The sequence below is a fragment of the Amblyomma americanum genome, unplaced genomic scaffold, assembly GCF_052857255.1.
Source record: "Amblyomma americanum isolate KBUSLIRL-KWMA unplaced genomic scaffold, ASM5285725v1 scaffold_75, whole genome shotgun sequence".
NCBI classification, from domain to species: domain Eukaryota; kingdom Metazoa; phylum Arthropoda; class Arachnida; order Ixodida; family Ixodidae; genus Amblyomma; species Amblyomma americanum.
In genome coordinates, this window is record NW_027526547.1 from 107861 (window position 1) to 133379 (window position 25519).

General features: G+C 47.2%; 1 protein-coding gene across 1 annotated transcript in view; it reads left to right on the forward strand.

Annotated features, from left to right (window-relative positions):
* Window positions 1–22144, forward strand: part of LOC144112376 (uncharacterized) — a 90030-nt gene extending 67886 nt beyond the window's left edge. The window contains exon 11 of the mRNA XM_077645226.1: window positions 21763–22144. Coding sequence (XP_077501352.1) covers window positions 21763–21902 — 140 coding nt within the window. The 3' untranslated portion in view covers window positions 21903–22144. The remainder of the gene's footprint in view (window positions 1–21762) is intronic.
* Window positions 22145–25519: the final 3375 nt, after the last annotated feature.

Genomic DNA, 25519 nt, shown 5'->3' on the forward strand with positions numbered 1-25519 from the left:
TATTTAGCATCGTTCAGCAATCATCAGAAACTAGTGACCATCCGAATGCCGCTCAGGTTTTGGTTACCGTTGATACACTCGCATTTTACAATCTTGCGAAACCATCATCATCGGGAAACTGTGCACCAGAAGTGGTCACTTCCTTAGGTTCGATGCCAAAGAAACAGCCGTGCAGCGAGATCGTGCTGGCTATTCTCGACAGCCTTATTTATAAAGGATCGCTCAATGATGCAGAAACTGCATTGGTATCTTGTGCTCCACGTAGAAGTATTACGTCTGACCACAGTGCCTGTGTGATAGGAAAAAGCCACGAGATGTTAATTTATTATATCTCCGGCTACATAGCTATAAAAGCTCTGAAAAAAAGCCAGTTCATAGAATGTGCGTCAGCCTTGTCGACTGAAAAAGCATTGGCTACAGAAAATGATCGGGCTGCAGTTTTCAAAGCAAACTTTGATAATGGTGGCTTACTCTATCCGTCTGGCCCCTCGAAAATTATCACCGTCCTTGAAGACAGCTTCACCACATATTTTAGTATGAATACGTTGCACAAAAAAAGCATTGTTGACCTCGCTGATTTTTTAACATATGTACATTTTCGGTCTCTGGCATGTGTGAAACATGGACGCGAGATTGTTAATGGCATAATAAAATTCTATATTCTTCTTCGTCTGCGCTTCTACACGAAGTCTATCAATGTTGACAGAGCAGCCAAGAAAGAGCAGCTGAAGCTGTTAAAGAGAAGATGCCAGTCGGTGGTGCAAACAAAAATGTGGGCAGCCTTAGTGCAAAGTGATGGAAATAAAAGTGTTCAATAACGCTTTTTATAATGTGTCATACATTAGTGATCCTTGGGTATCTTATCCGTGACAGTACATTTTACCTACATTGCATGAGCTAATAATGCTATCGTACCAAGCACGGGATTCGAAGGAACTACTTAGAATGCATGTTTGTGTTCATTACTTCTGTAACTCGGTTGCCTAAGCCTTAAGGAATGCGTTCTTGCAGTTGGCCTAAAGCACGTGATTTACAGGGCTCAGGTTCTCATCTTACATGTTTTAATTGTGCGTGCATCTAGAACTTTCCAGTGCTCAATCTGTCTTCTAACTTCATTCGGAGTCCGTAGAAGTTGAGATCGGATGAATAGCATGAATGAGAAAGCCACTGTCAATAGCGCTTTGTTGCGCGCACAGACGGTTGTGGGGTTTAGAATCCTGGGTGATGTTTTTGGTGCAAGGAATTTTTATTTAAATTCCTCAAAAGACGGTATTATAATACGGCACGGCCGCAGTATACAGAAGGAAGAATAAAGTGTGAAAATAAGTGGGTTCGTTTCACCTTTGCATCTGGAGTACGCGCACAAAATTTGTTCGCAAAAAAATCGTTTGCGCCGCTACACCGATAACTGAAATGCACACTGAAAAACCACGACTAAGCTAAAAGGAAAAAAAACAGTGCAATCGCATGCCCAAGGCATCTGAAAAGGCGCAGTGAATTTTTTTCGCGGGGCGAAACGCATGCGTCTACCGCAGACGTCATGGCTGGCATGGCACGCCGGTTGCTCGCAGCGCCACCGCGGCTATCATTCAGCAGCAGCCCCCGCTGCAGCCGGCGGACGCCACACTAGCAAATATTTCTAGGGACCCTAGTAGGGCACAACCAAATTTATTGGCCGCCATCTTGGATTCGAGAAACCGAAAGTATGCTGCCATTTCCTCCCCTGATGTCATACTCACATTGTTTCACCTCTTTCCACCATATTGGACCATGACGTCACCATGGCACACGGCAGGTGGTTGTTTCTACAATGCTACTGCAGATGGCGCTACAAGTCTCAGTGCGAGATGTGCTGTTTTCTAGTTGCTGCCACAGATAGCGCTGTGATCTCATGGTGGTAGCAGACCCCACGAAATCTCGAAACGTGATGATCTCGAAACGCTCTTAAAAATTTACAGGCACGAACGCGCAGGTTGTGTGCTAGCCACGTAGTATGGGATGCCATACTGGATCATTTCTTTTGATAATATAAAATGTTGCGTTTTGCACTACGCATATTGTCAAAAGATTAGCTTCGTTCGAGCTTCTCTTGGCTGCCGCGCTACTCTCGGCTCCCAGATTAGAACCGCGGTAAGACGTACAACTCGTCTAGCTGCCATCGCAAACGGTTTCATTGAACTTCTGTTTATTTTAGTGCGAAGGCACTCATACGCTCCCCAGTATTGACCAAGAATCTTGTGGTCTTTGAATCTGTTGATATTGCGCCGTTGCCTAGGAACAGTGACGCACGTTAGGTTAAAAAAGAAATCACATCAGCGTAAAAAACTGGGAGTCCAACCCGCGGCGGCGCGAGCCGATCAGATTCAAAGGACGCTGGCTGTGGCCGCTTTTTTTTAACGTAACATTTATTACTGCGAAAGCCGCCGCGGTGGCTCACTGGTTATGGCGCTCGGCTGTTGACTCGAAAGACGCGGGATTGATCGGGGCCGCGGCCGTCGAATCTGGATGGAGTCGAAATTCTAGAGGCCTGCATACTGTACGATGTCAGTGCGTGTTAAAGAACCCCAGGTGGTCTAAATTTACGGAGCCCTTCACTACGGCGTCGCTCATAGCCTGCGTCGCTTTGGGACGTTAAACTCCCATAAACCCACCTTATTAGGCTAAAAATATTTGATATTCGCATGAACTATTCGCAATGCTTCCCAACACGCCTCGTGCTAAACTGGAGCAAACAGGTCGATGAGAGTTTAACCTCTGCCCATTATTGTCGCCAGAAGTGCCGACGACCCAGCAAAGCAAAACCACGACCCATTCAGGCTAAACGCAAGCTTTCTCAAGGCTACTTGGTTTAACTACATTAAAAGTACCATGTTTTTCTGACATGTGACCTCGCTCAGTTTTCACGGCTGTTGTGCCTGGGTGTGGACTCTATGAAAGGCAACGATGAGCTTCGAAAACCATTTATAGAGTATTGTGCATTTTTATCGTGAAGGCTTTAAAAAATTTCCCCGCCTCAACCGCTGGCTCGTCTGCGGTGAAACTGCACACAGAGCTTGCGTATTATGGTAACTTTTGTATCGTAGCCGGTTTGACAACGGTACTTCGTTGAGCCGTGCATGATGAAAAAATTAGCTGGTAGTTAAGCCCTGGTTTAACAGGCTCGAAGCGAAAAGCACTAACTCTAGGATGACTCCCCTTTGGGTTGTTGTGTTGTGTTGTGCAGAATGTGTTTCCAGGTCAGACCTTTCTTAAACTACTGGTATGAACGTCGTGTCGCGTTTGGGATCTTTGTTGTTGTAGCCCACAGCGACGACGACTTCTTTCTCTTGACGGCTTCTTCGCTTCATTTCTTCGGTTATTCGTAGCTGCTCGGCGAGCGAGAACAGCAGGATGCTGCTCTTCATCCTCCATTGCAAACGGGGCCGCAGAATGCGGTCAAGCATATATGTCGCTCTCTCCTCGCGGCAGTCGCTTCAGCACCGTGACGTCATGTATCACACCACCTCAGTTATGACGTCATGCCCTTGACGTCATTGTCATTTATGCGTAACCTTGACCTTGACCCTGGTCACGGCCCACTTGGTGGCCTACGTGTCTATGCCCCAAAGTCACATGCCGCCACCAGTCTTCGCACAGAAGTTTGACCTCTAAAGCTCCTCAAGGTGAAGCTCTGCCACATTGACGGCTCGAGCTGACTGGCGTAGTGAATGAAGCTTTTCGCTTCAAAGCGTAATCGCCTGCGTCGAGATCGGCAAACCGAAATCCGCAAATGCCGAGTTTTCGCTGAAGCGCAGCAGTTGCGCCATCTGTTTTCTGCAGTGGAAAGCGTCACGACAAATCGCCGAGGCAAGTGTCGCAAGGACGGTTCCTTTGAATACGCCATTCCGACAGATTTGTCTGCTTCAACTTAAGCACTTCGAACATTTTCGGCCTGAGTGGAAAGAAATATATCCAATTTCAGCTTACATCGTCTGCTTTCGTGACTCTCTTGAAACATCGGAGGATGACATCGCGAAGTCCCGAGTTCTTTTCTCCTTTAATTTCGTCGTGCGGTGCGAAGTTTTCATTCTTCGCTGCTGTTGTGACGTCATTCCTTCACTGTGCGGTGATGTGTTGAGCAACAGCATGCCAACTTACAGTGCGAAAGGGAAAGCGGCGGCAGTGGTATGACTAATTGAGTCAAACAATGCACTATGTCCGCAAACATTTCCTGGTGAGGTTTCGTCGGCGGCCACCGTCTCACGCAGCCTTTTGAAGTGGCGCCGTAAGTTTCAAGACACCGGATCCGTGAATAGGCAAGTGAGGAAAGATAAATCAAATACACACCGCCGCGGAATCGGTGATGTGCTTGAGAGAGTCTTTGAAAGCAACCCGCGCCCGTGCTGGGCTTATGTTCGGCGTAGTCGAATCGACGGTGAGTCGAGCCCTTTAAAGCAAATGATGACGTCCGTACACGGTGCGGGTACACTAGAACATAAGCCCAGCAGACAAAGCCCATCGGGTTTCATTCTGCCGCTCAGAGCTGCAGAGGGAGGCAGCCGATTGTGGACACCCCTAGTTTTTGCTGTTCAGTGATGAGGCTGTTTTTCACCTGGACGGCCAAGCAAACCGAAAGTGCACGCGTTACTTGGCGAAAAGCAACCTGCATTTCACTCACACCAGGGCCGTGACCTCATTACGAATTGTTGTCTCGTGTGCAATTTGGCTAGTGGGAGTGGTCGGCGCGTTCTTCTTTGAGGACACCGTGACAGCCGACTCCTATCTGCGCCTGTTGAAAGAAATATTTCTGCCGGAGCTGGTGCCGTACCACATGCAGCAGCAAGATGGCAAGATGGCACCCCTGTTTACTACTTAGTTATAGTTAGGAAATGGCTCAATGTAGAATTTCTGGGCCGGTGGATGGGGCGTGGGTCGTCCAATATGCCTTGGCCACCGGGATCGCCAGATTTGACACCGTGCGATTTTTTCGTATGGGGATACATAAAATCGTGTGCCTACAGGGCTGGAAACCTTCGCACTGCTGAGGATCTTCAGTAGCGGATAAAAGAAGAGTTCGACACGCTAAGCGACGACATGAAAGTTGCGGCGTTCAACAAATGCACTCACAGGTTGCAGCGATGCATAAACGCTGAAGGCGGCCACTTCGAGGATTAATTGCGCTTGCAGTCCGAACGTCTTTTGCTTTGTTATCAACTAATGTAGATTCACGGCGAGTTGGTGGCAGATCGTTCTTAAAACAGCGCAAAACAGACACGGACACATAGAAGGGGCGTACACACGAGCGAACGGCGTGTACTGCCTATAAATTACTATTGTTTCTTTCAACAGCTCCCACCATTCCCTTCCGACGACTGAACGTCCTGCAAGGGAAGCTGTCGTTCTTCAGGTCTAATATGTGTATGTCGCTTTCATTGGGTAAAGGAAGACCGATAAACCTGGAATTGGTTTGTTTTACAGTACCGTAAATTAAAAATACTAAGGACGACGCAAATGCCGGAATGGCGTACTCGAAGGGTCTGCGCCCCTTGCAATGCTCTCATCGGCGCCTTGTCGTGACGCTTTGCACTGCAGAAAACCGATGGCGCCACTGCCGCACTGCAGCGACAACTCGGCGTTTGCTTGTTTCGATTCGCCGATCTCGACGCAGACGTTTACGTTTTTGCATAATGCATGGCTAAACTAAGTAAGTACCGTTGTCGAACTTGCTAAGTTACAAACGTTACCATAATGCGCAAGCGCTGTGTGCAGTTTCACCGCAAACGAGCCAGCGGTTGAGGCGGGAAAAATTTTTGAATGTCTGCACGACAAAAATGCACAATGCTGTATACAGTATTTAGAAAAATTTTACTGCTTATTGGTCCCGGAATATATACAAAAGATCATAATTGTACAGATAAGGGACGCATAGTGAATGACTGCACCGGTACCCTCGAAAGATAAATAATACAAGAAAAGAATACAGCATAGTTCGGGGATAATTATAAAATGTGGAAAACAACAAATCAATACTTCAGCACAAAAACAGAGTCTAAAAGCTCAATAACGGAGGTAATATACATAAAAATAGAATAAAACAGCAGCATTCCAAAAAATGCCTTGAGCTAATACTTGAGTGCAGGCAAAGAAATTGATGTTTTTAGAGTGGGCGGCAATGTATTTCAAAATTAAATTGCCTGAAAAGACGACGTCGTTTTACACACAATTGGTATGGACTTAGCCTTAAGGCTAAATGGATTACAAAGAGGATTACGAAGTTCTGCACGGGGGCCGACAGCCGGGTGACAACGTTGCCTCAGGCTATCCCTGCAAAAGTGCGAAGGACGCAGACGCCGGTACTTCCAATTCCCTCCAAAACACCACCGGGGCACTCAAGGCTGCTCTCGGAACTGGCAACCACCGGCGCGATGCGCGATGCTAACTGCATCGCGCATCGCGCCGGTGGCATAGAGGAAATTTGTCTTCCTATAATGAAATCAAGAAATTGTCAATTTTTGATTCCTTTCATATAAAAAACCCTAACCCAGGTCAGCGACACAGCATGACCAAGCCAAAAGAAAAAATCATCCAGTGCGTTCAAAGCCGGGCACCAGAATCAATGGCAATGGAATATTAACGCAGCAAACGAAGGAGGCAAAGGCTAACAAAGCCTCTATACAATCAGAGTGTTTCAGTACTGCTATAAGACCCTATTCGCACTGCTTATACTTGTTAGAGATGACCTTAAGATTAAATTAATGTTAGCAAATACGCGCTGAAGAAATGAGACGATTAAGCACTCATGTGAAGGAAATGCGAAAGGATATATTTACAAAACTTATTTACATGCCAAAATAGTTACTCGCGAATTCGCACTCGCTCGCGCACCCGCACCGTCGAGCATCGCACACACACACTCTCTGGGACACACTCGTTCCTTGTCGTCCGTCTCTTCGCTGTGTCTCCTCCCAGCGCCGCAGGCTACCGCGCACTTACAATGCACCGGAAGCGCACACACACGCACACACTCACGCGCACATGTGCACGGGCCCACTTGAAAGCAGACGCCGCGCGGCTCTCCAGTTCGTACTTCGGGTGGCGGGGGCATTGCCCGCGACCCTAACGACCACACCAATTGGTAACGAAGTGGGCGACCATCGGTCCGGTCGCAAAACGGTGGGTGTCGCCAAGGACGCTCCCCGTACAGAAAGCACACGTGTGGGCACAAAAGCACGCTCGCTGCACAGAACGACACTTGCGGAAAGAAGAAACATGTGTATAATAAATGGCCCTTTCTTACACTCGGCATTCTGACAAAACTTAACGGCCTCGTTAATAGAAGTGAACAAAACTGTACAACACACAAACACTTCGCAAACAGTCAAGAAACATATACAGACGTGCGAATACAACTAGAATAGAACGGATGCAGGCAGTAGACAAGTGGGTAAAAGTAGTAGCACGCATCCTTGGATGTGGCCTGAAAAATAGTTCAGCTCGGCACTGCGCGTTTGCGTTCCGAACGCCTGAGTGGCTGCGGGACACTCTCCACTTCTCTCGCAGTGTCTTCCTCTTCGGTGGATGACTCGTCGTCTTCTAAGCGGTCTTGCGGGTGCGTTGACGTCCACCCCTTAAGCTGTGACACGTGAGCTGTAGTCGCAAAACGAGTATTCTTGCACTGATCGAGCTCTGTCACTCGATATGTATCAGAGGGTAGAGCCTGGGTTACTACCAACGGTCCTCTGTACTTACGCTGGGCCTTCGTCGGTTTTCCGGTCTGCTCAGGAGCCTTAGTCACGAACACGATGTCGCCGAAATCGTAGAGACGTGCCGGGAAGTGTCTTCGATCATACGCTGCCTTGCTTTTCTCTTGCTCGGCGATTATGCGCTGTCGAACTCGTGTTCGCAATTCCTCGGGGTTTTCCCATTGGGCTTCGTCGCTGCCGACAATTCTTCTCAAGCCGGTGCTGTGGAACTCCGGCTGGTACCCGTACAGCATTTCGAAGGGTGTCTTGCCTGATGTCTTGTTTACGGCATTGTTGATGTCACGTTCTGCCTTTGAAAGTTTTTCGTCCCAATCGCGCTGCTTTGGGTCGCTCATTGAAGTTGCGATGACGGGCAGAACTGCCCGGTTTACTCTCTCCACAAGGCCGTTTGCTTGCGGGTGGCGCGTCGAGTTAAGCACATGACGTATGCATCGTCCAGTGCAGAATTCCGCAAAGGCGCGCGACGTGAAGCAACTGCCTCTATCGCTAATAACTGTCCTTGGCAGACCTCTTTCGAGAACGAACTCCTCTAGCGCACGGAGCACATGCTTGATGTGTCGCGTGTAGCGATCAGTCTCACAAATCTGGTGAGGTTGTCGATGAACACAAGAAGGTACTGGTTGCGCTTCTTGCTTGGGACGAATGGCCCCATGTGGTCCATATGTATCACCTCGAACGGTCGCTTGCCCGGCGGAATTGGGTGTAAAAGACCTCGTCTGCCAGCAGGTACTTTGTTGTAAATGCATTCGAAACACTGCGAAATGTGCTTCCGGACGTAGTTCCTTATTCGTGGGAACCAAAAGCTCTCTTGGAATTTGGAAACTGTCTTTCCCAGTGCGAAGTGTGCCATCAAATTATGCGATTGCACCACAACTGCCTTTTGCATGCATTTTGGCAGTACGAATTTGAACTTCACGTTTCCGTCCTCTTCTATCTCTCTCACGAGTCTTCCCTCCCTCACGTTGTAACCCTTCGCTCTTGCCTTCTCTTCCTTCGTACGATCGCTCTCCGGTTCCTCTAGAATGGTTAGCTCTCGCAGCTCTTCATCGCCTCTCTGAAGAACCATTACTTGTTCGGCGAGGTCACACGCCACGCACACCTCGAACCTTTCTTCTAGCAGGGAGTTCATCGTGTCTTGAGGAGCTTCCATGGGACCACGGCTGAGAGAGTCAACGTGGAGCATTCGCGTTCCCGGGCGGTGCTTGATTGTGAACTGGAACTCCTGGATCAAATCATAGCACCTTGCGATTTGCGGCTTTTGGGTTCGCTGCGCGTTGAGGTAAACCAAAGCCTGGCAGTCGGTAACAATTGTAAAGTGTATTCCCAGCAGCAGCGGTCTGAGGCGATCCACTGCCCAAACAATTGCCATTAACTCGAGCTTAGAAAGTGGTAATTCTTTTCCGCGTCCGTCGTCTTTTTACTAACACAATAGACGAGATGCCATTTGTCGCCCTTCTTTTGGAGCAGCATTGCTGCTAGTCCTTTTGCACATGCATCGGTATGTAACTCAGTCTCCGCTTTCAGGTCATACAGTTGGAGTACAGGTTCACACATGAGCCGTGATTTGAGCTCCTGGAAACTTTCCTCTTGTTCAGAACCCCATACAAATTTTTCTTCTTTCTTGGTGAGCCTGGTGAGAGGTTCAGCTATCAGAGCATATTTCGCGATGAAACGCCGAAAGAAGCTCGTCAGCCCCAAGAACCGCCTGACGTCATGAGCGTTTTTCGGTACAGGGAAAAGCTCTATTGCCTGCACCTTAGCTTCTCCGGGCTGCACCGTCCCCTCCTTGAGGCGAAAACCCAGAATTTCAACGCTGTCCTTAGCGAAGGCGCACTTGCTAAGTCTCAGGGTTAGATTCGCCCTTTTGAAAGCTTCGAGAACCTGGCACAGCCGCACGAGTAACTCGTTCCAGTTCCGTGCCGGAACGAGCACGTCATCCAAATAGCACATTGCAATCGTGCCCCTCAAAGGCCCCAAGACTCGATTCATCAGGCGCTGGAACACCGATGGAGCGTTTGTGAGCCCAAACGTCATCCTTTCGAACTGCCCTGTCTCATCAGGTGTTATGAAAGCTGTTTTGCTCTTTGCTTCGTCGCTGAGTGGCACCTGCAGATAGCCGTGACCAAGGTCCAGCACAGTGTACAGCTTCGCCCCCGACAATTTCTCAAGCTGTTCGTCCATGCTAGGGAGCGGGTACTTTTCCTTCAATGTCTGCGCGTTCAGGCGGCGGTAATCGACCACTGAACGCTTCTCGCCGTTCTTTTTTTTGCACTAGGATCACTGGGCTTGCGTAAGGCGACGAGGTCTCGCTTACGATACCCTCTCTTTTCCACTCTCCAACAACTCGCTTACGATATCCTCTCTTTTCCACTCTCCAACAATCTCACGAATTGTCTCTCTCTCCGCGGAATTTATTCGGTACGGCCTAACCGCAACAGGCGAACTTCCAGGTGTCTCCGTGATGTCCATCTTAAGCACAGGAGTGCATCCCAGCTCGCTAATGTTGTTGGCGAAGCAGTCGCGATATTCATTTATAAGGCCAAGAAGTTCAGCCTTTTGCTGCTTCGTTACCGAGGGCCCTACTTCAAGCTGCTGATCCTCGATTGGTCTGCGCTCTGTCGCAACGCAGAAAACCTTGGGCTCAGTTGCATCGCTCTCGCTCACGCGGGCAGGTTGGTTTTGGCTGTCAGGTATCTCCACAACGTCAACCTCCATGACGCGCCCGAGTCGCCGTCCCCTTTTCACCTTTGTCTCCGCTCGTGAAAATCGGCACACTAATCTCCCCTTCTCTCATGTCGACAAATATTTCGCTTCCGAGTGTACTGAACAAAACAGGGCCTGACAAATCGGAACCTGACGATAAGGTTATCCAATTAATAGCGTTAGAGTGAATGACGGTCTCTCTAGTCGCTTTCACACGCAGTCTGGGCTCATTCAACGGCTCCAGGTGAGAGAACGGACATACACTTTTGTGCCAGAAGCGCAAACAACCACCCAGCCTGGCGTAGGCCACGTAAGGTAGTTCTGTGTACGTTCTCCCGACAAGCAAGTCCACTGTCAAAGTATCGTCTGACACTACAAGAAAAGGAACGTTCTCGCCTTTGACACCGTCGATCTCGAGGTCTGTGTAGCACTTGCCGATCGCCCTGGCTGAAGGAGTGCCTTGGCTGCCGAAACCGTAGAGGGCCGTGGCATCCTTCGTCAGCTTCGCACCGCAACGTGCAGCCGCAGAGGCACGCAGGAGGCATCCAGAGCTGCCGTTGTCGATCATGCCGACGAGGGTCGTCGTCCCGTTCAGCATGGCCTGCTTCAGTAGCGCTCCAGGGGCGATTTTCCGTTCGGTGTCGGTCACTGTGTTGGTCTCGTTGCTTTGGCTCATCGAACAATGACGCTGCGTGTGGCCGCTCTTCCCACAGCGTAAGCATTTCATCTCATGCCTTTCTTCTGGACAATCGCGGGAGATGTGTCCGAATCGCCCACAGTTGTAGCATTTGAACTGGCCTCTTTCGTTGGTCAGGGGTGGTCTCCTGTCCTTGCCAAATTGATCGTACGTAGTCTTCCGCGCGGGTGGTGTTTCTGCAACCCTTTCGGTGGCCGCCGTGAATTGCCTCTTCTCACGCGTGCCGCTAAACCTTTGCTCCCGATCTCGGTCGATACGCTCAAATTCCATAATATCGTGGAGAAGATCGTCGTCGTCCTCGTGGGTGCGTCCAAGTAGCATAGTACAGAGCTGCCTTGAGCGGAGACCGGTCAGCACCTGCTCCCGGGTGTCACAAAAATCGAGGCTGGCCTCTCGACAAAGACGCACCTTTGAATGGAAGTAGGCTGTTGTGCTTTCGTTGCGCTGCTGTACTCGCTCCTGCATCTTCCTCCATCGTTCTGCCGCTCGTGTCTGGCCGCAGAAGGTGCGGCGGAAGTGGTAGTCAAAATTTTCCCACGACGTACTCACTTCTTTGCGAGAACGCAGCCAGTCCTTGGCAGGTCCCACAAGGTGGCACTTAGCAGTCTCCAACTTGAATGGTTCAGGCCATCGGTGCAGTGTAGCGGTGGTCTGCAGGTTTCCCAGCCACTCTTTCGCCGACGCCGCATCGCCGCTGCCATCGAAGTCAGAAATGTTCTTGCTGAGGTCAGGCATCACCTGATAGGTTGTTGTTGCTGCTGCCACGCCTGGCGCTCCTGATGACGCTGGTAGAGCGGTCATTTCCAGCAGACTGGCCAACAGACGGTCTTTTTCCCGCATCGCGCTCAGGAAGTCGCTCACTGAAATGCTGTCGCTCACTTTTCCTCCATCTACACCGTCGGTGGTGCCCGCTGTCGCTCCTGAAGGTGTCTCGCTCATGGTCGTGATTAACTACAGTTCGCTCTCTGGAATTCGCAGTCTCCAGTCCGGTTCGCGCAGTTACAATCCCACTTCTGATTAATGTTAGAGATAACCCTTAAGATTAAATTAATGTTAGCAAATACGCGCTGAAGAAATGAGACGATTAAGCACTCATGTGAAGGAAATGCAAAAGGATATATTTACAAAACTTATTTACATGCCAAAATAGTTACTCGCGAATTCGCACCCGCTCGCGCACCCGCACCGTCGAGCATCGCGCACACACACTCTCTGGGACACACTCGTTCCTTGTCCGTCTCTTCGCTGTGTCTCCTCCCAGCGCCGCAGGCTACCGCGCACTTACAATGCACCGGAAGCGCACACACACGCACACACTCACGCGCACATGTGCACGGGCCCACTTGAAAGCAGACGCCACGCGGCTCTCCAGTTCGTACTTCGGGTGGCGGGGGCATTGCCCGCGACCCTAACGACCACACCAATTGGGGACGAAGCGGGCGACCATCGGTCCGGTCGCAGAACGGTGGGTGTCGCCAAGGACTCTCCCCGTACAGAAAGCACACGTGTGGGCACAAAAGCACGCTCGCTGCACAGAACGACACTTGCGGAAAGAAGAAACATGTGTATAATAAATGGCCCTTTTTACATACTTACCGTGCACCTTTTGCAGACTTCGCAGCTGTCTTCGGCAAGCATTGATCGAAGAATATTTTTTCACGCTCTGAAAGCTTCCAAAAGCGCGCATCTAAACTGCTAAGTTTATTTGCACCTGCTGTGTGTTTAGTAAGGTTCTGTTGGCACTCGTAAAGCTGGTATTTCGTCATGCGAAGCTGCGATTCACTTTTGTCCTTTTGGGGATTGCCAGATGGCTTTGCAGTTTGGCAGGCTCTGTCGAAACTTCATTCCAGTCATTGCCTTTTCTAGCGTTTCAAGCTCTGACGTACTGAGACTAGCGAGCGATCTTTGTTGACACTGAGGTTCACCGTCATTAGCTTCGTCTGTAGTGTCCCGGCCGCTCAATGGGCGCACTGTGTGCGCCCATTGAGCAGCCGTGGTAGTGTCGTCGACAGCCGAATAGTTCGGCCACGAGATAGCCGGAGCGCCCGCTGCTCTGCAGGCATCTGATGCGATACGGCATCGCTTTGGTGGCGGCCAAAAACGTGATTTGATCTTGGTTAAGTATTGTGGGAGCCCTTTGAATATCCTCGGAACTGCGTCAGGCTTCAACTTGGGCAACTCACGTCGCAGCGAAACAACGTCCCCGTTCACTACGAACTCTTCGTACCGAAAGATGTCCGTGGTATCGGAAAGATTCTGACAAATGCGCAAATTTGGCGAATCAAAGGAGAAGCCATCAGCATGTCTTCGGTGGATGGCGCGTCTCCACTTCTGTCGCAGTTATGCCTCAGATATGAGCATAAAAGGCTGAAAGCAGGATTTCGCCTTTTCAGTTTTGGTTAAAGACAACCAATAATTGCAGCTATGACGAAAAACGACATACCTTTTCGTTGTTGTCTCTGTAGCCGGAGCGGCAGCTTGTCACACATCAAGGTGAAGGCATCATTCACAGAATTTACTGAACACACTCGCATCACAACTACACAGGCGTTCACATGCTTCGACGCTGCACCTGATAAAATGCCGGAACAAGAAAACGAAACAACACACAGCTAAACGTCGCTTTCCACGCAGTTACGGTACACACTAAACACAAATCAACCCAGATGGGTGTTTTTGGCGCTCCTCTAGCGTCCTCCCAAATCGAGGTTCGATATACACCGTCAGACTTGGGGTAGATTTCAGCTCCAAAAAATACGGAGGACTTACGGTTGGCGAAGGGAGCAGATTGGGTGTAAATTTTTACACCATAAAATACGAAGCACTTGCGGTTGACAATGGTAGTATATTTGGTGTAGATGTTTACACCAAAATATACGATGCACTTCTGGTTTGCAATGGGAGGTTTCAACCGCGGCGATACGCTGAGCGGTGGCTGTGGTGTCGTGTTTATGCAGGCGCCGATTTTGCAACGCCGGCATCTAGGAGGAGGTGATGACAGCGGTCCGTTTTTCTATATTGCATTTTTGCTCTTTCTTACAGGGCTACTAGAACTGCTAACTATATAGGCGGAACGGTGCTAGTTAGTCACAATAATCAGGTTCGAATGCGCTTTGTAATCATGAATAAAGGCCAATCTAACATAAATGTTGAGATATACCAACCAGCCCCGTTCCGTCCATGCCGTTACGAAGTAGTACTGTAAGGAACAGGGCAAGAACGCTGGATACAAAGTGCATCGGACCGCTGTCTTCCCATCCTCCTGGATGCCTGCGTTGCACGATCGTGGCGCCATGCATACACACAACGTCCCCTTCACGTCGCAGCCTACTGCCGTACATCGCGGAAACAAAACGAGACCAGTGGTGGCGGCAAGGAAACGTCTTTAATCTGACTCCGCTGAGTATACGGCACTTCTGTAAAAAATACATAAACCATGGCTCCGGCGCTAGCCGAAAGTATCTTGACGGGGTGGTTCGCAATGGGCAAGAGCAGATTTGGGCAGACGACAGGCAGTGAAACTGAAAACAAGACCGTGGTACCGGATCTACGTGCCATATTCCTGCCACATTTTTCTTCTCGTCAAATTATACCATCTCTTTACTGTGGTCAAAAAACCGAATCCCTGAAGTTAAAGAACTTGAATGGTGCACAAGCCACTTGCGGACAGCTCCACATTGGACAAATAATGTTTGCCATCTCTCTGCCTTTAGAAGTTTTTAAAAAGAATGCATTGTATATTGTATCCTTAAAATTCGCTCATTACTGTTACTTATCTTTGCAGTCCACAATGGACCTTTTTAAAGAAAATTTTGAATCCCGTGCTCCACTCGCGCATTGAAAATATTTTTCGAGCACTATTTTCGTCCAGTCGATAAGTCCTCAAAGTCTATAAAAGCAGGATTCGCAGTAAGGATCACACAAAAACATTGCATATAGCTTGTGCTCCGTGGTTTTATTTTCGAACAAAAATATAGTTCTTGGATTTTACCTTCATAGTGCAAGGTAGCTGTGTAAGTTTGTTACATTTTTTTTCAAGACTGCAGTTTTAAGCACTTTACAGAGCATTGTTACTAGTACGTCCTCAAAACACTCTTCGCAATTTAACTTGTGAATGCGACTTACATTCATTCCATTGGATGTTCGAAAATGCTGAATTACACAGAGCACCGCGGCAAATAGCACTGGATTATCAAAAATGTCAGTTACTAACCTACACACATATCTGAAATATTAACACCAGCAGCATGAAAAGGCTGCTTAACATGTCAAGCTTATTCAATTGAAAGGAAATTGAAGAGCCTGCATAAAGTAAAGGTCACAAGGACCTGTAGATTACAATTTTATTTTTCTAAATGGAGGACAATAAACAACATTTCAAACCACAATTCTTGGACAGGTATTAGAGATAGGGACTAACTTCAAATCAGCACCTAAAAGTAACCAAAACGATACAATAGCAAATCTTGAAAAACAATGCAGAGTTGACTTGAAAACTTCTTTGCTACACTTCATGCTAACTGGTGCTGTCAGATAAGATTAGCTAAAAAAATGTTATGCACTAGACAATTCCCAGTGGCTAATTCCAAGTGGCTAACTTCAAGATGCAGATTACAAACTACAGTAAAAGAAATACTAAACAGACATCCTAAAGCAGCCCACTAAATCTACAGTAAAATATCACAGGCATCCAACCTCTAATGTTTGTGTTTATTCTTCAGAAACACATAGGATGAACATAACCTTAGAAAACGTATACAATACTTTCAATTTAACACACAATCACATAAAAAGAACGCAAAACAAAACTTTACACTTAATATATGGAGGCCTATGTTCTAGAGAAAGTTTATGTGCTCCGAAAGATATGTTAGCCACCCATTTGAAGGAGCCTGTCGGAAGTAAAATGCAGCACTCATAACTTATATGGAAAAAATTAGAATACAGAACACATGCACACATGCTTTTCAATCTAGCTAACAAGTAATGACTAATGCTGAAACACAAGGAATTCGTCAACCTGGTATTACGTGACTGTGCGCAATACAAGCAAAGCAAAAACACATGGACTAAGGTCAAAGCGCTCAGGACACAGGCATTGTCTTTGATTGCGAGAAAGGCATTCATCACCTTCACTTTAGGAAGAAGTGAAAAAAAATTCCAGAAAAGTTCCCATGGCAACTGATCAGACTAAGGACTACTAACTTTGAGATTAAATAAGTAATTGAATTTCTGAAGACCTGTGTCTAAGCCCATATTTGCTTGAAAACTTAATTGTTCACCAAATCCATTATCACCATTATTTTTTCTAATTACAGGATATGTATAAATGCTAGCAAAAGTGTCAAGTGGCAGAACGGGAAGTCTATTAAAAAACAAAAAAAGTACAAAATGCTGACAGTGCTTCCAGGAAGTTGTCCGAGCTAGATGCAAAAAGATAAAAACCATGATTAGCTCATGCAGGGACAAGAAATCAGTGGGGTGATGATTCTTAGGGTCGACGAAATGTTGCTGTTCCTGTTTGTCATGTCTGTCCATGCTGTCACATAATGCGAGTACAGCATTTTTCGAAGTTTAGAGCCCAAGGAATTCGCTTCTGAGCCTTGTTGTGCATCGCTAGCATTCCAGATCTCTTGAAGGTACAGAAAATCTTGCCCTGACCACCGTGAATGTTGGACATCCATGGATGCTCAGAGGCCTTATTACACGGCTTAGAAGCCAAACCCTTTGGCTCTGTTCTTTTTGACAAAGGCTATACATCAGTTTTCTCACAGATTCATGCTGATATTGTTTTCCTTTTTCTTCGCTCTGGCCAACTGTATCATGTTAACATTATTAAGGTATAGCAGCACAGTTTGTGTTCCACTACCAGTATTCCAAACAGTACTAAAAAACTAGACATGTAAAACATGTACAGGCGGAAGAAGAGGCAGCTGTGAAGGAAAGAAAAACTGGTTTTTAAAAACTGATCAGCTCAAAACCATCAAAGCGTGGTTTATTTTAAGCCAAATATCAAAAAGCACTCTCCAGAAAGCTCAGCAGACAAAGTGCCTTCTTTAGATTTTCCAAACGGAACACCCAGAAGGCTGCAAACAGCAGAATCCCCACAGAAGTGATGCGGTTTTCACTACAGGGTGATGGCCAATGAACAGGAAAACTGCGCCTTGATCGGTGAGGAGGCATGCTGTAAGTGCTTGGTCCTGCAAAATTAAAAACGAAATATCACTGACATTTCTAACACTTGTGGAAGTGCGAAAAAATACTGTCGCATTTCAGTATAATGCACATTATGACTACACTATCCTAGGGATGAATTCATAAGGGGGTGATCTTCCCTCCTCAAAGTGAGAAATTTTACAAAGAAAAACCATGCTCAACCCAATTTTTCAAGAATAAAATCAAAGAAATGTGAGGTTCAAACATGTCACTGACCGTTTTTATGCGTTGCATATTGCAATTACTGAGTTCAGCCCTTGGGCGCGGCCGGGCAGCCACCATTGACCTTTAGCGCAACCACGTGACGTGACGTCACGACAGCCGGAGGAAAAGATGGGCCCCAACTCGCGCGGTCGCGCGCGGCCGCAGCCACCACCTGACTCCCGCTCCTCCCGCTAGGGGCGCTGCGCCGGCGCGTGACGTCACGAAGGAAAAGCTGGGCCCCAACTCGCGCGGTCGCGCGCGGCCGCAGCCACCACCTGACTCCCGCTCCTCCCGCTAGGGGCGCTGCGCTATGATTGACGTCACGGCATATGTATAAAAGAGCTGCGCTCCTTCGCCGGGACAGTCTTATACCCCTGTCACACGGGCATTTCGAGGGCCCTCGAACCAATAGTCTATCGACTCAAAGGCGATCGAGCGCTGCAACACGGGCAGTTTCAATGGCGATCGAGTCAATAGCCTATCGAGTCAACGGAGCAGCACGGAACTCCATCGAGATATGCAACGCATTCTTGGCTTAACCAAGCTAAGCCCGGCCATTTTTTAAAGATAATGGTAACCAGGCTAATGTATTGGAGCTATCAACACTGTCTAGCTTCAACTTCATTGCGCACCACTATGTGCAGCAGACCTTGGTGACAAGTTTTGCTATGAAAACTGTCTAGCATCAACTTCATTGCCCACCACTATGTGCTGGAGACCTTGGTGACATGTTTTGTATCAAAACTTTTTCATTCATGATTCGTTAGTATGGATGAATCACGTTGCGAGAATTTTGCTCGGAAACCAAAGTGTCCATAATACAGAGGTGCAACTGTACATATGATTTGTTCATTAGAGCCATGATCACATTTAGTGGGCCACCACAACTATGCAAAAGTTAAACAAAATGCTGCAATGGCCTCCCTGCCAAAGATTTGAAAACCATATTCTAGCTAAAAGACAACTGAGCTGCTCAATCTCATTTAATTGCAACCAGTGCTGCAACAGCCTAACTGTAATCGAACTAGAGGCTAAAGAAACAATGGTGAGCCACTGCTCATAAGGGAGCGTGATACAAAGTGCATATTCGAAAGGTACAGCTGCACACGAAATCTACCACTCTTGCTATATCCGTGACATTTGATACATATCGCGACTACAGGAATTTTTGCTGAGCATCAAAGAAGCAATTGTTCTCTAGGGAATCACATCTTGAGCACCTATAACAGACCGGGATGCAACAATCAGTACCCCCCATGAATCATATTTGCCTGTGTATAATGAAGACCTAAAAATGCAAAACTGGTATGGTGTTGTTCAAAGTGTATATCGCCATTATACACAGCTTGTGAAATAGCACTCCACAATGATTGGATGCCATCGAAGACTACGACACAAAACACTCTCCTTCAACTGAGAATAAAAATAGCTGCACCGTATCCAGACCTCATTACCATTTGTCAATAAAATGAAAAAAACCTGTCACAAAAGCAAATAATGGTGATCACCTCTCCATAATTTCGTGCAAGTCTAAAGAAACCACAACCGTCTCAACATTGGATTATTGGTTAGTTGAAAAGAGTGGTAGTGAACACGCGTGAAAATGAGACAGTAGCAATGCAAATCCCAAAATAGCAGCGTGTCAGTACGCTGTATCGGGTTTAGTCATGAAAGTACTCTACTTTCAGAACTGAGCATAGTTGCAGCAGTTACACTGGCTTCTTCTTCCTACTATTGTCTTTTCTTAATTGCACAAGTAACTATGCCTGAATTTTAATGAAAATCCCTTGGGGGCCGGCATCTCCTTACTGTCACTGTTTGCATCCCGCCTCTTTGCAAGATAACGAAACACCAGGGCTTTGTGCCAGCCCCATTCTAAAATAAATAATCACAAAACTCAAGCTTTGCTAAGGCTCGTGACATCAATGACTAATCTTGAGAAAATTCTTTGCCTAAAAGGTAGTCATCAGATGCTCAGATAAAAACTCAGCTGCTATTTTTGTACAAAAATTTCAGTTCCTGCCTATGTCCACCAATAATTTGCACAAATATACCTACAAATGGTGCAGGGGGCATCTTTCTTTGCGACTTAACTCTGAACTGTTTCGTACTGCTTTTAGATTAAACTGATGCAACCTTGGAGTTCTTCATAGATTAGAACCTGTATAGAACAATGTCCAGTCAGGTTTGATACCAAACAAATCATTATGAATAAAATGTATGTCGTTCGGATTACTGGCACCAATAATGATAGGTGAGCAAGGCAATGAAGTATGCGATGCTTTGAAATTAAAGCACCGGTTATATTTTCACAAATAGTGACAGCACGTTTATACTGCACCCATCGAAGTTATGCCGCAGCGAACCGCAGAACATAAGGCAAGAACTGACAGCCGTTGCTTTCTCGCTTTCACTCGTGTTCCAGTGACAATGAGATTGCACCATTGACTGAAAGAAACAAATAATCAGATCGGAATTCTAAATGTGGCAGCCGAATCTATGACGGCAGAATACAAGTATGCACTTCAGAAGCTTTGAGCAGATTCATTTGCTGCGACGCGCACGATAAGCAAAATTATGTTTTTTTGTTGGGAACCATGGCATTTTATAAAAAGCAACCTGATGTTTTCTATGTTAATAGCGATGCCGCATACCTCGTTCTGCGAACATGCATGAAATTAAGAGTGGCCAAAAATGCTGCACATATCCAAACTAAAATGACACAAATGCTTCGGAGGGCACTAAAATAACATTGCCGAAAACATACAGCCGCTTGCAAGGTTTACTTCAGTGCAGACGCAAGCAGACTTGTACTACAGAGCGCTCGTGCGGTTCTTTACGGAATGAATGCGAGCTTATAACGCAGGCAGTGGGATTGACTGACAATGCAGGTGCTCAAGCGCTGGCGCATAGTCATATAAAACAACCCATACATTGGCAGCACGTCGTTAAGAAAACTGCGCTAATGTTTTGCTCCATTCCGCAGCACAGTGCTTCAGCGCTCCACACAAGCCTGCTCACGTCTTTATCGTACAACGATATTTAAGACGCAAAATCACTTACCATGTATGCGAGACGGATGTGAGAGGGCAGGGATTCAAAAATATTCTTCCGGGCAGCAGTGTCGAGGTAGAAATTTCTCTCCCGCTGGCCAAGGGCGCGGCAAAGCCAGCGCTTGTCTCAATTCGCTCACAACGGCGCCATACCGCCATTCGCAAGCCAGAGCGAGGGGCAAGCTCAGCCGTCGTGTGCGATATCCACTTCAGTGAACTCCGTTAAGCATCCATCTTTCCTTTCTCCGTCGCGCATCGAAAAGCAGCAGCGGCAAACGCACAGTCGCCGCTCGCGATATCCGTTCCAAGAGAGGCTGCAGACAACCCGCCGCGCTCAATTCTGCGACGCAATCCGAGACGGCCCCGCTGGCGCTGCTAGGCCTAGCGCCTACGCCGCTTCGGTCACAGCGTCCGCACTCACGAGTCACGACTCTCTCGCCGTCTTCTGATCCTTTGCGCCGCCTGCTGTCGATTGCATCTCGACCGAAACCGAAACATGCTGCTTCGTTCCGGAACTATGCGAAACAGATAAAAGCACACAGTTCCACTGGCGCGTTCTTTTGAACTGCAGCAGGAATTCGACCTCCCTTCGTCTCAGTTGCCGTTCTACACCGTTCGGAAGGTTCCGAATGGCGACAACCACTCGGTTAGAGACGGCTGATGAACGATTGCGGACCTCGTTAGCACACCGTCAGTTCTAGCTGGTGTTGCTTCGGTGTTTATGATATCATGTGCACCGTTTTACCGGTGTTCTCGTCTGGCAATGCGGTGTTTTAAAGAGGACGAACACGAATAAACCTCCCACCTAGTGTCATTCGTGTTTAGTGTGTAGACGGCCGCCTGCTCCGCCGCCCGCCAAAACATGCTCCTCTACTGACGCTAGTGTCACCGCGCGACCATTTTAGAAAACGCACCAAGCTCTCCCAGAGAATTATGGAGAAGTTCCATGACGATAAAGCTATTGAAGAGCTCTCACGAAACTAAAGACAAAAAAAGCCATTCCACTAAGCTAACTTTCAAGAAGACTACTATCACAATTCTCTAAATAGAGCGCCTATAACTTGGTGTCTAGTGCTGGCTTCTGTGGTAGCTTAACTGGGGACAAGTATTGAGGGGCCATTAACCTTAGTTTTTTTTCTTATTTCAGGCCGTCTCGCTGCCCACAAGCACTTGTACGCCGGTGTGGAGTTCTTGGAAGACATCCCTCGTACAGCTAACGGCAAAAATCTTCGCAGCTCGCTGAAAGAGGCTTACGTACAGTTGCATTGCAAATGCGTGAAAAAATAGGACATGATATACCGACACCAAAGAAACTCGTCGCGCATTGCTTGCTGCGTAGCACAATCCACTCAGTTCTTTGCACCGGTGAAGACGTACAGCCTTTGCCAAAAGTTTATTACCCAACTGGTTAGCTTCGAAGCCGTTTAGTGCGGTTGTTGTATAATCCGAGGAAGTCCTAAGCTTCAAAGGTGCAAGGAGGAGAGCCCCTCTCAACTTCAAGGTGTTTAGAACTCTCCCGATGCGTAAAGAGCCACACTGCATGGACCAGAATGAAACCCCTTGGACTCTTTTTTCTGACAAATGTCGTTCCTGTGGTACTTGGCGTCACACTCAAATAGTCCTTACTGCATACAAAATGGTGGTGAACAAAAACATTTCAGGCAAGGAAATAAGTGGCGTTCTTTATTTAGTTTCACTGAATGTGAGTTCAAGCTAGCTCAGCGTTAGCCTACATTTAGGTCGAACAGAATGAATAAAGATGCCTGCAGCGAAGCCTGTTCGCTCACTGGAAGTGAAGCTTGATTTTAACTTGAAACGTGCCAAGGCGACAGTAAAACACAGATAAAAGCTAATTAAAGCAAACGCTTATATATGTTGCTGTCACCAGAACATAAATTCGCAAGTAAGGAGAGTAATACAATGTATTTTCACAGAAAGAGTGCATGTCGAAACCTATAGCACTGGAGTGAGGGTATCGAGGTGATACCAAAAGAACAAGTTAATTTGCCTGTAATAATTGTGTTTTTTACCGCAAATCTTTATGAGTAAATAAAAGCTGAGCTCTGTTTTATACGCGCCATCATTCACCTTCGTAGTTGAGAAGGTAAATATGGCAGAGTGGTTCACCAGTACAAATGACTAGAGGCGAGGTTTGCATTGTGAATGATGATTTTTCTGTTTCATTTTACACTTTTTAGAAGTTTCTGCACGTAGAACAGTTGCGTAGATTGAGCAAGGACTAGAAGAGAGGCTGATAACTAGCTAGCATAGCTAAAATAGAGGCTAGAATACAGCATTAACTATACTGACTTATTACCTTGCATAACTGATTTCATAAGAGAAGTTGAAGTAATTCGAAGTTCTCAACTTTCCAATGCTCTTTTATGTCTTACGATCTGGGCCTAAAATCCCGCTTCCAAGGTGGTGTACAAGTAAATTTAAGCGGTCTGCGGGATGCGTACTTAATGTGCGCTCAGTGCCACATTCGGCCGATGGCTTACAATCGCGCAGAAGACGAGGGAACAAGATTACGATGAACTTACACAATAACTTGGTGCAACACTGGTTGACACAGACAATAATTATAGGAAAGATGGAATTAAGCTCATGACTTCATTTCGGAACATCATCAATTTGGAGTCGAGGGCCTGTCAAGCTCTATGCAAATTTCCGCCCGACGCTTTTATACCTTTTGGAATGTACCAATAAAGCCAACTGGCTTAATTGCCTTCTTAGTTACAATTTTATGTACAGCCTTTGTCACAAATATACAGCACAATATGTTTGATTCTAAGCCTCATAACTATGTGGTCTAACAGATATGGAGCGGCGACGGTTCACAATGTGTCATACTAAATGGTCTAGAAGAAAAACCCCTGGGATGTGTGTTTTTGGCAAAATCATTACTGGAACGCGGGGAACCAGGTGCAGTCCATATACGCACAGCTGTCACGTTGGTATATCCTTTGGGGGTCAGCAGCTCTTTACTGCCACTGTTTGCATTCCTCGTCTTTGCAAGATAACGAAACACCAGGGCTCTTTGTGCCAGCCCCACCCTTAAATAAATAATCACAAAACCCAAACTTTGCTAAAGGTCGTGATATCATCCCCTAAATTTGAGTAAATTCTGCGCCTAAAAGCTAATCATGAGATGCTCAGATAAATACTGAGCTGCTATTTTCGTACAGAAATTTCAGTTCCTGCCTATGCCGACCAATCATTTGCACCAAAATACCTACAAGTGTTGCAGGGGGTATCTTTCTTTGCGACTTAAATCTACTCTGTTTGGTACTGCTTGTATATTAAACTGATGCAAGCTTGGAGTTGCTCGTATTACTGACTCCAATACTGATAGTGAACAAGGCAATGGAGTATGCATGTGATGCTTTGAAGTTTAAGCAGCTGGTATATTTTCACAAATAGTGACAGCACGTTTATACTTTACCCTTCGAAGTTATGCCGCAACGAACCGCTGAACATATGGCAAGAACTGACAGCCGTTTCTTCCTCGCTTTCACTCTTGTTCCAGTGACAAAGTGATTGTACCATTGTGCTAAAAGCAACAAGTAATCAGATTGGAATTCTAAATGTGGTAGAATACAAGTATGCACTTCAGAAGCTTTCGGCACATACATTTGATGCGACGAGCACGATAAGCCAATGACGTTTTTTTTTTGTGGGGAACCGTGGCATTTTAGGAAAAGCAAGCTGATTTTTTTTTCTGTTAATGGCGATGCGGCATACCTCGTTCTGCCAACATGCATGAAAATAACAGTGGCCAAAAATGCGGCGCATATACAAGCTAAAATGAAACAAATGCTTCGAAAAGCACTAAAATAAAAATTCCGGAAAGCTACACTCGCTCTCAAAGTGTAACTCAGAGCAGACGCAACCAAACTTCTACAGAGCGTTCGAGCTGTGCTTTGGGGAACGAAGGCGAACATATAACGCAGGCAGTGGGATTGACTGACAATGCAGGCGCTCAAGCGCTGGCGCAGAGTCATATAAAGGAACCCATACACTAGCAACGCGTCGTTAACAAAACTTTGCTAATATTTTGCTCCATTCTGCAGCACAGTTCTCCAGTGCTCTATACAAGCCTGCCCACGTCTTTATCGTACAACGATATTTAAGACGCAAAATCACTTACCATGACGGCGAGATGGATATGAGACGGCAGGGATTTAAGAATATCCTTCCGGCAGCAGTGTCGAGGTAGAAACATTTCTCCCGCTGGCCAAGGGCGCGGTAAAGCCAGCTGCTCACAACGGCGTCATACCACCATTCGCAAATCAGAGCGAGGGGCAAGCTCAGCCGTCGTTTGCAATGTCCACTTCAGAGAACACTGTTAAGAATCCGTCTTTCCTTTCTCCGTCGCACATCGAAAGCCAGCAGAGGCAAACGCGAAGTCGCCGCTCCCGATAGTTGTTCTAAGAGAGGCTCCAGACAACCCGCCGTGCTCCATTCTGCGACGCAACTCGAGAAGGCCCCGCTGGCGCTGCTAGGCCTAGCGCCTACTCCGCTCGCAGTCGCAGCGTCCGCACTCACGACTCTCTCGCCGTCTTCTGATCCCTTGCCGCCTGCTGTCGATTGCATCTCGACCGAAACCAAAACTTGCTGCTTCGTTCCGGAAGTAAGCGAAACAGTTTCCCATGACCTTCCACTCTCTTCTCCGTCGGGCGCTTTCGCTCCCGCGCCCTTCTTGCCTAGGGCCGACTGTCCTCTCTTTGCGAGCATTTCATACCCGCAACCGCTTCGCGGCATCGTATTTCTTCCATTGCGCGCAAAATCCTTGCCCGCCATACGCTTACGCGGTAAACTCAACGCGAGGTGGGTCCTTGCATAACACCTTGCTAAAACAAGCGCTTTTAGTGCCGCATTGTGCAGTGCTCCTTTCCCTTTTC